Below are 13,626 nucleotides of genomic sequence, written 5' to 3'. Positions count from 1 at the left end.
TTCATTTGCATTTGCTCTGTGCTGTTAATACTTGTCCTTTAGATTAATGCAGCATTTTAAATTGTTTTTCTTTGAGAGGACAGATAGCTTAGATAGCTAGTGTAAATAAAGAAGATTTGAAATAAAAAAGTATGGAAAAAGTATGTATATATAAAAATGTTAAAACCTGTGAGATCTAAAAAAATCTATTATTTTAACTCCTCTTTTAAAAAATAATGTGTTTATGATGTACTTTCTGTATTTTTCATTAATTTCTCCTTTTGATGACCAGTATAAAAGAAGTCAGAACTAGCAGTGACTTGATTTTTTTTAGACCTGCTCCAGTGATGTTTGTTTTGTTTCTTTAATTCAGACAGTATTCTATTAATATTTCCCTTTGGATACATGTTGTGCTGCGCATGCCTGTGTGACATTTGTAGTTGCATACATGCCAATTAAAAACGTGTACGTGATGTCTGCAGATTCTGTGTTCGGTGTTGTAATCATCGGTGCTGCAATGCATGTGAGTTTTTCTGGCTCTTTCTCCAGCAGAGTTCAGTGCACAGATTTCATCACTGGAGAACTTGCAGAGTGACTGTGAGTTCGTCAGAGCTGCATGTCTGCCGTGTCTTCTCTACAACAGTTGTTTCTAACCTTGGTCTTACAGGCAACTCTCAGCTACAGGAAATTAGAAAGCTGGTAGCTTGATGAGAACTGTTGCCTTGGGGCCAGCAGATTGGGGACTACTGTTCCGCCACTGCCAACGGCCTGAGTAGCATAGAAAATGGAAAAAAGGAAACATGAATGCTACTTGGATGTTGTTATTTAATGAGAATAATATTCACAGTATTGTTTTTTTCCTTAAATAATTTATCCCAAGTGATGCTTAATACTTTTTTGCTTCATATGAAGATATTAACACCATTAATATGCTGTCAATTTGCTTGCTGTCTTAAATCTTACAATGCAATATTATTTTTGTTTTATTTGCCTAAGGGATAACAGCTTAGGAAAAAACAAATGACAGAGATGGACTCAGGGCATGGAATATTTTCAGATGAAACAGTTCCATGTAGATCACGCATCATAATCTACACTATGCTATATATTTGTTTTATTGGCTTCTAAGGATGGTTATAATGGCTTCAGCTTATCCTGCTACAGCTGGTGATGATGCTGATGCACTCAACAAGTACGGCCATATGATTCTGTATCTACTACTCAAACAGAACTCCTTGGAACTGAAATAATATCTGATCCGTAGTTAATTCAGCTTGTCAGGCCGTATTCTCCTCCTTGCTCACAGCATGGCCCAAAGCTCTGTGAAGCTGAGTTTGTGCTCTGACTTGTAGCTGTGCAGGATTCAGCAGCGACGAGGAAGGGAGGAGCTGTGGTATGTTGCAGGAACTTGGAGGTCTTCTCCAGGGCCAGCTGCATGCCTTAAGCTGCTTAATTCTTATGTGCCTCTCCTATAAAAATAAGCTAAATGGCTTTCTCCAGATTTAGAAAACATTTAGTGTCTATGTCTATGTTCCAAAGCCACAGTGCTACAATTATCATTAACTTACCACAGAGGCTTTAGGCTTTAACTGTCCATAGCAACTTAAAATTTTTCCTCAGCAGCTAGTTGTTTTTCTTCTCCCAAAAAACTGTGTCTATTTGAAAAGTTTCTGGACATTTCAAAAATATAAACCCCACATATCTGCTCCCATTTTCATTTATTCCCCATGTGATAGTTCTATTTCTTAGCAAGGAAAATGTTTGCATTCAAAATTGATTTCCATTATCTGAAAAAGAAAGTGGTTTTGCAATAGTTAATTAAAAACAAAAGTTTGTTTTTCATGACATCAAGTTTCAGTAGAAATTAATGGCCTTTGGTTTATTCTCGCTCAGTGTCCACAACAGGCTGCTAAATGTTATTATATTGTACAAATTAATTTCTCTGTGTTTCCACAGAACTGCTGTAAGCAACAGTTGTGTTCACAGATAAATTGTCCACATCCATCTTGACCACTATGTCTCTTTTGTGTAATGATTAAGAATCTGTGTCTGTGGACCCTTTGCCTCCCAGCATGTCAGAGCATTGTTTCTAGCAGTGCCAGGGTTTTACAGATTATTTAGGTAGTGGGATAGGGCTACTGCATTTTGGGTGTTTTAAAGAGTCAAGGTATGAATTTTTTTCTATCCCATGTGCAAGGTTGTCAAACAAAAGAGCTATTTTTACTGCTGTGAAACTAATTAGCAGTGGTAACCTTAAGGATTTTGTAACAGATGCATGACATCCAAGGAGCCTTATGCAGGATTTGTCTACGTGGCTACACCTGTAAGCTAAGCAGTAGTGCTCCGAAAAATTGGAGTACATTAATATTAAAAAACCTGTCATTCAAGTATCAGTCAAAATTGAAGTCACTATCAGTAATGGCACATTAATTTTTTTCATTTGCTTATCCAATCCTTCCTCTCTTCCTTCCTTCCTTCCTTCCTTCCTTTCTTCCTTTCTCTCTTCCTTCCTTTCCACCTTCGTTTCTTTCTCTCTTCCTTTCTCTCTTCCTTTCTTCCTTCCTTTCTTCCTCCCTTCCTCCCTTCCTTTCTCTCTTCCTTCCTTTCTCTCTTCCTTCCTTTCTCTCTTCCTTCCTTTCTCTCTTCCTTCCTTCCCTCCTTCCCTCCTTCCCTCCTTCCCTCCTTCCCTCCTTCCCTCCTTCCTTCCCTCCTTCCTTCCCTCCTTCCTTCCCTCCTTCCTTCCCTCCTTCCTTCCCTCCTTCCTTCCCTCCTTCCTTCCTTCTTTCCTTCCTTCTTTCCTTCCTTCCTTCTTTCCTTCCTTCTTTCCTTCCTTCCTTCCTTCCTTCCTTCCTTCCTTCCTTCCTTCCTTCCTTCCTTCCTTCCTTCCTTCCTTCCCTCCTTCTTTCCTTCTTTCCTTCCTTCTTTCCTTCCTTCTTTCCTTCCTTCTTTCCTTCCTTCTTTCCTTCCTTCTTTCCTTCCTTCCTTCCTTCCTTCCTTCCTTCCTTCCTTCCTTCCTTCCTTCCTTCCTTCCTTCCTTCCTTCCTTCCTTCCTTCCCTCCTTCTTTCCTTCTTTCCTTCCCTCCTTCTTTCCTTCCTTCCTTCTTCCCTTCTTCCCTTCTTCCCTTCTTTCTTTCTTCGATTTCACATAATGCATTGTCTCTGGAAATGAGATGTTCATACCACCCAGAAAAGTATGCCTGGGTACAAACAGTGCTGCTAGTTGTCTGGATTTGTTTCAGTCTTGTGTAGTTGTTGCTGGAGTGTACGTGTTGCTGCTTCAGTTGTAGTGGTGGCTAAATGTGGATTGTCCCGTTGGAGACAGTTGGCCTCCTTTTCTGTATTGCAGAGAACAGGTAATTAAAATGCTCTATTTTATTTTCAGACAATGCTAATGAGGAAGAGTTGGAAAAGATCAAGTAAGGTAACTTCTGGCATGTGGTCTTCTGGCCTTTTTTTTTTTTAGAAGAACTGTGATGTTTTACCATACATGCCATCTAGGACTGGAAACTTGTGGCACAGGATTTATTCTCCTTCAAATTGTGTTTTAATGACATTGTTTTGTGTTTCATCAAATCAAAATCAAACAGTTGAGCTTTTAATGTAATCATTAAACCTCTCAACTTTGTTAGAGCATTATAGCCTATCTTGAAGTCATCTAGTAACTTCATCTAAGTGGCAACCATGTCCTGATTCTTCTTCTAAAACCTTTGTTTTCTCATATATAAACAATTTCCTTAAAGCTTACTTATTAACAAGGAATTCATGCCAAAGGGTAACTTTCATTTTCCTATGACTTACTACTCTTACTGGTTAGAGTTTTTGTGTGTGGAAGTTTTCAGAGTGGTGCTTCTCAAAGAGAAATTTCCCTGATGGCTTGACGTGCACAGATGGCAATCACAGCCAGGCTTTCCAAGAGCAGAGCGCTTAAGGAATCATTCTCTGTCTCCACTCTATACAGCTCTTTATATGCCCCTTCAGGCAAATTCAGTGTCTGGCTTTTCTCCTCTTAGGAGTCGTGTGAGTGATAGAAAAGGAGCCGTGTATGCTCTTTTCCACTAGGGAAAGTCCGGGAGTTTTACTGTAGTAGAATACAATTCATTTTTACCTTTTTCCTGTATGTGTCTCCAAAAAGATAAAGCAAAAGTGTATAGTTTCTCAGCAGTTTTCTGGCCACTCTTAGCTAATGCTGCCATGCCGCTTTCGAGTTTTAAGCCTTATTATTTGCTTAATTAAAAATAGCATTAAAATTTCTCGAAGTCTTGAGCTGGTTTGGTAGAACTGGGTTTTTTTGAGATATTATCATGTAAAGGTGTTAAAATGAGAAAAATTAAATAGTTATATGGGGTGATTTCACTTATTTTGTAAAGCTATTTACTTTTCTAGCATATTGATGCACAAACTTAAATAGAAGTTTATGAATAAAGTGTTGTATATAATGCTCGCTGACAAATATTTGCACTTTTTTTTTAACCTTTAAAAAAAAAAAGAGCAGGATTCATAATTTTTGGGTTATGCATGGGGTTTTCACACAGTTTGCTTCTGTGATACAGGACAGTACTCAATTTCTGTTGCCTTTTTGAAGTCTGTGAAGCAAAGATACTTGGTGAAGTGAGGATGTGTAGTATTTTGATTCTCATATGGTTCATCTAGCTTTTCCTGAAATATCTAAGGTGCTCAGACTTCTGAAGAGTTAATGAAGAGCTGTGAGGGTGGTGAAGCACACAGCTCTTGTGCATCATGCAAGTGATGCATTAATTCCTGATGTGCTGAATGTGTTGGATGACAATTTGTAAAACTAGTTTATTAAGACCTTTCCCGTACTTCAAATTTCAAATTGACACAACTGTGAGCTTTGATAATCCTGAATGAATGGCACAACATGCTGTTGGGAATTCTTCAGAGCTGTTCAAGTGAATTATTTATCCATGTTCTCCTTTGTTACATACATTTGATAACATTTCAGTAGTTGCCATTTTATCAAAGGGACATATAAAAATATTTGGCAGATAGCAAATGTATGAATTTAAATATTGCATATTTCTATATTTATCTCAGCTGAAGTAATAATTTTACCTAGAGATGTCATGCATGTACAACATCTTACGTGCACTGTTGTGTGTGTGATTTATATACAGAAGTATCTCAATTAAACCACAGGAGCTCATTTGCCTTGTGAGGCTATTCCAGAGTTCCAAATCTTTGGTCCCCTGTCAGGAAAACAAACTAAAAAATCTTTTATTTACAAAGAATTCCTTCAAAAAAATTGCTGTTCTCTGGGGTGCAGGATGATCAATATTAAATAAGACATCATTTGCAGCTTGAAAAACATGTCTAGAAATAGGTGTTTAATGCTATTAGGTAATAGAGAAAGTGCCCTAATTGAGATCCTTCTTCTTCAGGAAGTGTTTGTCTTACACTCCTGAGAGCTGAGAAAAAACAGAATATTAAAATTTTTTTAGAGGTATCATTATAAAATTTCCTAAACCTACTTTTTTAGCTCTCTAGAGTCTTTAAAATGGCACTTCTAGTAAATTAATTTGATTTTACAGATTATGACAGTATATTTTACTTTTTAAAATTTAGGTACTTGAAGCCTACCTTTTCTGTAACATACATAACTTTAAGTTAAAGCTTAGCAGTTATAAAAAAGTTATAAAGTTACAGCAGTGCAGGCCATGATGGCATTGCTCATGTTTGTGAACTGCATTGATTGCACATAGCTCCTTGGGCCTGTGTAGTGGCTGTGAAACGAACGGTAACTAATCTTCTCTATTACAGTATGGCAGTATTCATGTACTTTCAAACAATTACTTTGGCCAAATTCTGAGCTTCTACTTCAAATACTGCTCCCCTATGTACCCTGAAGATGAAGTTAAGGTCTCATGAAAACCTCAGGTCAATGCAGCTGTGCATTTTATCTGTTTTTTTGTGTAAACCAGTGTTTTCAAACACACTAGTGCTGTAAACATTTTTTAGTGGTGTTGCAAAAATGCAACATCACTTTTGTTGTTGGTTTTTTTTTTCTTCTGTTACTGTTGTTTGGGTTTTTTTTTTCACTTTTCTCTATCATGTTTGCTTTATTCCAGACATAATCTTGATCAAAATTCATGGGAGCTAGATCACCCCCTGTGCTGTCTAGGTCAGAGGAAATACTCATCATTCACTGAATCTAGCAAAAATGAAATTCAAACAATTTTGAAGTCAGAGCATTTATAAGTTCTGTGAAAAGGAAAGTCAAACTTCCTGTCTTCAGTGAAAGGAGACTCCTGGGGGGCTATTTAAAAAAAACCAAAACAAAGCTGTTTATTTAAAAACAAACTTCTGCTGGGAAGTTACAATTTGCATTCAGCTTTGACTTGATTGTTTTATTTCATCCACCACAAGCTTGATGTTGCATTAAAGCAAACTGGTGGCCAGGGATTACGACTTCGCAGGTGAGCTGTTTGCTGCATGGTCTAGGAGAGCTGCATGGTTTAGAGTTCAGTTTGTTGGATATTCTGTGGGTTAGCAGACAAGTGCTACAGGAAGAAGACAGTGCTTGTAGGATCTGAATAATCAGTCATTCATTTAAACCAAGTACAGGATTTTTTAGCTTCGTTTTTCTTTTCGAAAAGCTATTAGAAAAATGTTGACCTGTGCAAAATGGCTTCCCTCTCTGTGTATGGATCTGACCTGTTCTGCTTCTGTGGTTCTCCACGTCCACCGCAGTTTTCCCCTAGGGCAGGTTTTCCTTTTTGCATTAATTCTTCTGCTGAAGACTTTCCTGATGGCTCTCCTTCTTTTGGGTTCAAGGAAAGAAACTTCCTGCTTCTCTCTTGCTTTCTAAACTGTCTGGACACCAGATCTAATTTGGAAAAACAGTTGTTGTGTTCTAGGTACAAAAGGAGCACAGAAAAGCCCAAGCTTGCAAGAGAGGTAATTTGTTACTAATAGTCGACACTGCTTCTGACAGTGAAATGAGTAGTGCTAATTGCTAAGTGATTTCCGTTACAGAATCCTTGAGGTGCAAGCTTTCTGTGTGATGAGAAATAAAGCATTGCTATTTCCAGCACGAGCCAGTGCAAGCAAATTGGGAAGAGCTGTTTTCTCCATTTTCCTCTGGTTATGAAAACAAGAAAAAAATCAATTCTGACTTCTTATTTACTAATTCTCCACAGCACAGAGGCTTAATCAATAGCTGAGGAAAGGGTATGGGAAGAGAGCCTGTTAAAATGTTGGCAGCATAAAACTGAGTTAGAAATGCGCGTATTGCTCTCTTTCTCCTCATCATTTTTGTCGTGTTTGGTGCAGTGCTGTCAAAAATAATAGTTAAAAAAAGCTTAAAATTTTCTTAATGATTATTAAGCCTAAAGCTGATGACAGAGGAAAGAAGAGACTGTTTAAATGCACTATTTTTTCTCATGTAAAAAGTGATGTTCTTTTTAATGAAGTACTTCCTCCTCATTCTTCTCTTAGCTTCTAATGATGAAATTTCATTACTTTTACTGTGCCTTTACTGCCAACATTTTTAAAAGATAAAATCTTACTGCTTCTAGCACTTCTTAATGTGAAGTGGTGTTCAACTTTAAAATCAAAAGCATAAATACTAAACTTGGGGTCAATGAAGCTGTCATTATAATTCATCACTGATTTGTATGTATATGTCGTGGTTTAGCCCCAGCCGGCAGCTAAGCCCCACGCAGCCGCTCGCTCACTCCCCCCTGGTGAGATGGGGGAGAGAATTGGAAGAGCAAAAGTAAGGTAACTCGTGGGTTGAGATAAGAACAATTTAATAATTGGAACATAATAATAACAATAATAAAAATTGTAATGAGAAGGAAAACAACAAGAGAGCGAGAAAGGAACAAAACCCAGGAGAAAAACAAGTGATGCAACCGCCCACCCCCCGCCGACCGATGCCCAGCCCAGCCCTGAGCACTGACTGCTACCCCCAGCCAGCTCCCCCCAGTTTCTATACTGAGCATGACGCTGTATGGTATGGAGTAGCCCTTTGGCTACTTTGGATCAACTCTCTTGGCTGTGCCCCCTCCCAGCTTCTCGTGCACCTGGCAGAGCATGGGAAGCTGAAAAGCCCTTGACCGGTGTAAACACCACTTAGCAACAGCCAAAACATCAGCGTGTTATCAATATTATTCTCATACTAAAATCCAAAACACAGCACTATACCAGCTACTAGGAAGAAAACTAGCTATCCCAGCCAAAACCAGGACAGTATATAGGGCATACATATAGACTTACATATTTTCCAGCCAAAATCAAAACTTTCCCTTTATGATAGCTGGAAATGGGAAAGGGGAAGAGCCTGCATGCTGCTTTTTTTCTTTTTTTTTTTTTTTAAAGTGTTTTTGTTGCAAAATCTCAGGTATTTTGTGGTTGTAGCCTCCTTCTAGTAAGCCTTGTCTTTGCAGATGGTACTCCCCAAGAAGAGTTAATGTCACAGTTTTTAGATAAGCACAGCTTGTATTTTTTTTTGAGTGGTCAAGTAATTCTACCTGCATTTGACGGTTAATTGTTTGCATTAACTTCAGCAGAAGCCTTTCTTTGGATGCTCTCTCTCAAAGAGCATTTCATTTTATTTAGAGCAGGCAGACTTTTCTGTGAAGAATCTGAAGATACCAGTAAATATTTTATGAAAAATCACCCATTCCCTCTGTTGCTGTAAAATTTGCTGTATGATTACAGGAGGTTGATTCAGAAAAGGGTAAGGGATAGTGGATTCAGGTGGTGCTGTTTGCTTACAGCGTAATGCACGCAGAGCTTGCTTTGCAAGTTTTATCCTTGCTGTGCTGAGTGGGAGAGATGGAGGCAAAAAAATATGAGACGAAGAACTTGGGAAGATAACGGGAATGTCTCTGGAAGACAAGGCCGATGGCAAGGCAGATATTGTTGGTGGACAGACCGAACCTCACTTCCCAGGGCTTCAAGTGTCTGGGATAATTAAAAGTCTACCTGTGTGCCGGGTAGGTGCGAAAAAGACAGAAAATAGGAATAACAGCCTGAAAAGTTGTCTTCCTACCCTGAAGTGGGAACAGTGACAGCTAAACTGTGTTTGACAGGTGTTTGTTTAATCTGTCCTTAAAAATTTGCAGTGATGGATATTCTACAACCTCCCTAGAGAGTTGGTTCCAGTGCTTAACTATCATTTCCATTAAAGGCTGTTCTTTTCCCTAGTGTCTAACAGTATCTCCCATGGTGCAAATTAAGCTCATCTCTTCCCACAGCACAGATGGGTATGTTTTATCACAGTGATTTGGGCACAATTTATATACACATTTTAGTGTGAGTCTGAAAAAAATGATCCTTTGAAATACATATATGTATATATATATATATATACTTTATTCGGAGGAAAGTTTTGGGGTGCTCAGATACTAATGATGAGGAACATGTAAGAGGAAACAAAACAGTGGTATTTGGAATGAAGTTTTACTGTGAGCAGCAAATAGGTCAGAATGAATAGTGAGAAGATGGGAGAAATTAACAAGCCTGGTGGGTTGACCCCAGCCAGCACAAAGCCTTGATGCCATGGGAGAACTGATCAGCAATAGCCAAAATGTTGCTGTGTTATCGACACCGCTTAGCCACAAATGCAAAGAACAGCACTGTGCCGGCTGCTGTGAGGAAGGTGACCTCCATCCCAGTCAGGCCCAGTACAAGGTCAGGTGAAGCTATGTGATCAGACTGGTTTGCTAACAACCATTGCTAGGTGTTCACTCACTGCTAGTGTGTGAGGAAGCCTCTTTGTAAGGACAGGGACTGCACTAACAACTGCAGATACTTTATATGTTTCCCCGCTTCTGCTGTAACATACAGGGACTTCACACAATGTGGATTTACAGGCCATTCCCAGAGAAATGTGACAGATAAATGTATTTTGCTTTCATCTGAGAACCTTCATAAGCTTCATTGTGTTTGTGGTCCTGTAGGACAACAAAGTACACTAAGATGTTAGTACTGAGGTCTGATACCTGCTGAGAACTTCTGGTAGTTTATATAGGGCACGTAGGGTGTGCTACACAAGTAAGCAAAATATCAATTTTTACTCAATAATTGAGAGGAAGGTGCAGCACCTGAGTCTTCTTTTCCTAAGCTTTCAGGATGGAAGACATTTGGAAATTAAGGTTGGTTTGTTCAATTGTCAACATATCTTCTCTTTCTGCTTACTTACTTTAGAAGACGGGAGTATGGGAGTGACCAAGCTCTGTCTCAGTATTAATTTAGATCTTCCAAACTGGAGAAAGTGTTGGTGTAATTTTTGCCTCATTGGCAGCAGTTGTCCTCTGTGGTTGTGAACTTGGTGGGAACCCTGGTATCTCCTGTGTTCGCTAGACGGTGTACTGATGAGTTAGTGGTCCTATAGATACTCATAGGCAGGATAGGTAACCAAAAGCCATAATACTGTCTGACCAGGTTGTTTCTATTCCTTGTTTTTGCTCAAAGTTCTGATGAAATTGGCATGTTCTCACATAGAGGTTTGATCTTCTCTGAACAGTGTTTCCTGATGGTAGTTGTTTATCCTGAAAATTTTTTATTGGCTCACCTAGAGGGTGAATGAGGTGCTATCCCATATAAATAGTTTATTTCAACAGATCCTACAGTCATGGAGATCTAATTAATATACTCACTGCCTCTATTCACAATTTGTATATGAAGAAAGAAGATTAGCTCATGTTTTCCTGTGTAACCATAACTATTTAAGCAAAGGTATTTTAAGAAACGCAGTACCTTTTAGCCAAAGCATACTGAGAGAGAGCTCTGTCAGAAATGTTGTTCATTTAGTTCAAAATAATTTTCATCTGAATAAGGGTCTACTCTTGCCCTTTTTACCTCTGTGGGGGAATTGCCTTTAAATTGAGTTCAAGCATGACCAGACCTCACATTAAACTTCCTACATTAATGGCACAGTAAGAAAACACCAGAAAAAAACCTTTTGAGTGCTTTAATTTAAGGATAAACAGAGGAACAAGTGGTTTGGCATCTTTAGCCAAACGTAGTAGGGGAAAAGGTATTTAATAATTGTCTGCTATGCCCTATCAAGTCACAGTATTCCAGTAAAATCTGGAGGAAAAGATAAGATGTCACCTTCTCTTCTCTTATACCTTCTCTTCTGTTTCATATTATCAATGGTAAGTTTAGAACTGGGAATACTAGAATGCACTAAAAAGTAATAATACTCTTAATTTATACTATTAATATGTGGTGAGCTGTTTCAGTGTGACTTTGATCAATTGGAAGCAAAGGTCCATTCTTCCCAGAAATGAAGATAAATTAGTCTGGTTGCAACAGGTTATGTATAAACTAAGAGTAAAAATACGTTATCATCCCAAAGTCATAACTGAGAAGCTACTTCTCATTAATTACAACTGGTGATAAAAGAGTGTATTTACTGCCTAAAGCAAGTGAATTAAAGTGATTTTTAATTTCATTTAGATAACTTTTTTGCTTTAATTCAGCTTTAGAAATTTTTGCATATACTTTTAAAAGGCAAAATACAATTTATGAATATTTTAAACAAATATGAATTGCAAAATGCAAGGCTTTCAGCTCCTAACTCCTGACTATTTTTTAAATTTATTTTAGAAGCTTTTCTAAAAATATGTATGTACCAGTTGCACAAACTAAAGTGCCAAAAGCTATGGCCTTATTAACTGGTGCTTTTATGCCCAACTCAAAGTATTTAGTTTATGTGACTCCTGATTTGCCTTTTCCTAATATCAGAAGCCTTATGAAGCATTTTTTGCTGTTTTAAAATTGAAACAAATGCTTTTCCACTGGAATGAGATGCCTCCTGAGTAGGGAATAAAATTGGAAATAGCAAATAATGGTCTAAGGATTGCAAAGACAAGCAGAAGAGTAGAGTTGCATGATATTTCTTAAGTGAAGGAATTTGCAATCAGTTCAATCTTTCAACTAGAATCTTTCAACCAAAACTCTGTGGAATTGTCAGAATAGAAGGTAGAATTATTGGGTTTGGGTTTTTAAGAAGAATCTTTTAAGATTGAGAAAAGACTTGCTTTTTATAAGCCATGGGGTTCTAGATGTCAGTTTATCAGCTGTAAATAGTGCTTGATGGAAAACTACTAAATAATGGAATAGAAGTAAAAAACGTCAGAACAGATACACCTGTCTGTTAGACATCTGGTTATAAAAATTATGCAAATATTTGGTGAGACTTATATTTGCATTACTTGTATGTGAGTGATAACAGCTGATACAGTTAACTCTCAAAACAGCAGAGCAGTGTGTTTTGGTGTGGGTTTTCTGCCCGCAATTCTGAAAGCACAGGGAGTTTCCATCAAGTGTTGGTGGCCACTGTTGTTCTGTGTGTCACATTCACGTCATTGTTAGGACCGTGGTGACATTGGTCATCCCGGGCAGTAACAGGATCATCAGGAGACCCGTTGACTTTCACATATTGCAACCACAGTTTCCAAGAGGTTCCAAGGGGTTTCTGGGGGGAAGGCAAGGGTGAAGGTTAGGATGGTACTGACAGAGCCTCTCTGACAGCTCCTGCCGGCACACCGTTGTCTTGTATAAATATTTCCACCCTTTTCCAGAAAATGCAAGTCACAGTGAGTGCTTGATAGAGTCATAGCCTTTGTCATATTACACCTGAGCTGGCTCCAGCAAGTGCACTTAAGTAGAATGCACAATTGTTGGATTTAGCAAACCACAAAAATGCGTGAAATGCTGCAAAAGCATCAGCTCTTGTTACAAATATTGTAGTGTCACCACAAGATTGCTACTACAGTGACAATATTGACTTGTTAGAGCAAACGTCCTAAACCAGATTTAACATGGCCGTCATATTGAAAACTACAGAAAACTATTGACTACAGAAATCTAGATTAGCTTTACCTAGAATTAAAATACCCTAAAATGTAAAATACAGTTGATAATAAGTTAAGGTAAATGTTCTTTCATGTTGAAGTAATTATCAATAGTAGTCCATTTATAAAACTTGCTTAGTCACATGTTAAAAAGGAACCATCATGATCCCATTGAAGGCATTTTTGTAGCTCAGTGTCTACATGTTGATGACTTCTGCAAGGTGTTATACTTTGTGTAGTTTCTAACAGGGGAAGAGCACTGTGAATGCATATAACAGTCCCTTGTATATCCCTTTTTGTAGATGACTGTTCCTTGATTTTTTCATGTGGACAAGGTATGTAGAAGTAGAAGCTGTATCTATTGACATTCTCAATCTTTATTGTAAATCTTTTATCCAAGCCATGCAGGCATCCTAGAAATTTGGGCAAAATAATTCTGTTTACTTGAGTTTGCAGCAGTGATTTAAAATGCTGGCTTTGACTCACTCTGCTGTATTTGTATGTCTGCGCTCTGTTCAGCATTGACAAAGAGTGTCATTCTTCCCTACATTCTTTCATTATTTTCTTGATTGGTATTTTATTTAAAGCTTCCAAATCAAAGTAATTCTTTGGGTAGAGATGGCTTTGCAGGACACACGGCTGTATTATTTATTTGCTTTTTAAAACTTTTTTTTAAAAAACCAGCTTTGTGTTAAGCACACTGTTCAACCTCTGTCTATCGTTGAATTTTTCTTGAACAATAGATTTTGTGTTCAAGGATGCTGAGAAGGAGGAGTGTGTCCTAGTGGTGTATGTAACAAGGAGGAGATTTACTAAA

General features: G+C 38.0%; 1 protein-coding gene across 5 annotated transcripts in view; it reads left to right on the top strand.

Annotated features, from left to right (window-relative positions):
* Window positions 1-13,626, top strand: part of MCTP1 (multiple C2 and transmembrane domain containing 1) — a 291,466-nt gene that overhangs the window by 141,098 nt on the left and 136,742 nt on the right. For 4 of the 5 annotated variants that reach the window (XM_072860787.1, XM_072860791.1, XM_072860792.1 and 1 more), the window contains exon 6: window positions 3,362-3,400. The exons of the other annotated variant lie outside the window; for it this stretch is intronic. In XM_072860787.1, the coding sequence (XP_072716888.1) occupies window positions 3,362-3,400 (39 nt within the window). The remainder of the gene's footprint in view (window positions 1-3,361; window positions 3,401-13,626) is intronic. 5 annotated transcript variants of the gene reach the window in all.

The sequence above is a fragment of the Ciconia boyciana genome, chromosome 4 (genome assembly GCF_034638445.1).
Source record: "Ciconia boyciana chromosome 4, ASM3463844v1, whole genome shotgun sequence".
Classification (NCBI taxonomy): domain Eukaryota; kingdom Metazoa; phylum Chordata; class Aves; order Ciconiiformes; family Ciconiidae; genus Ciconia; species Ciconia boyciana.
Note: the sequence above shows the minus strand (reverse complement) of the source record. Positions and strands in the feature narration are given on the sequence as shown.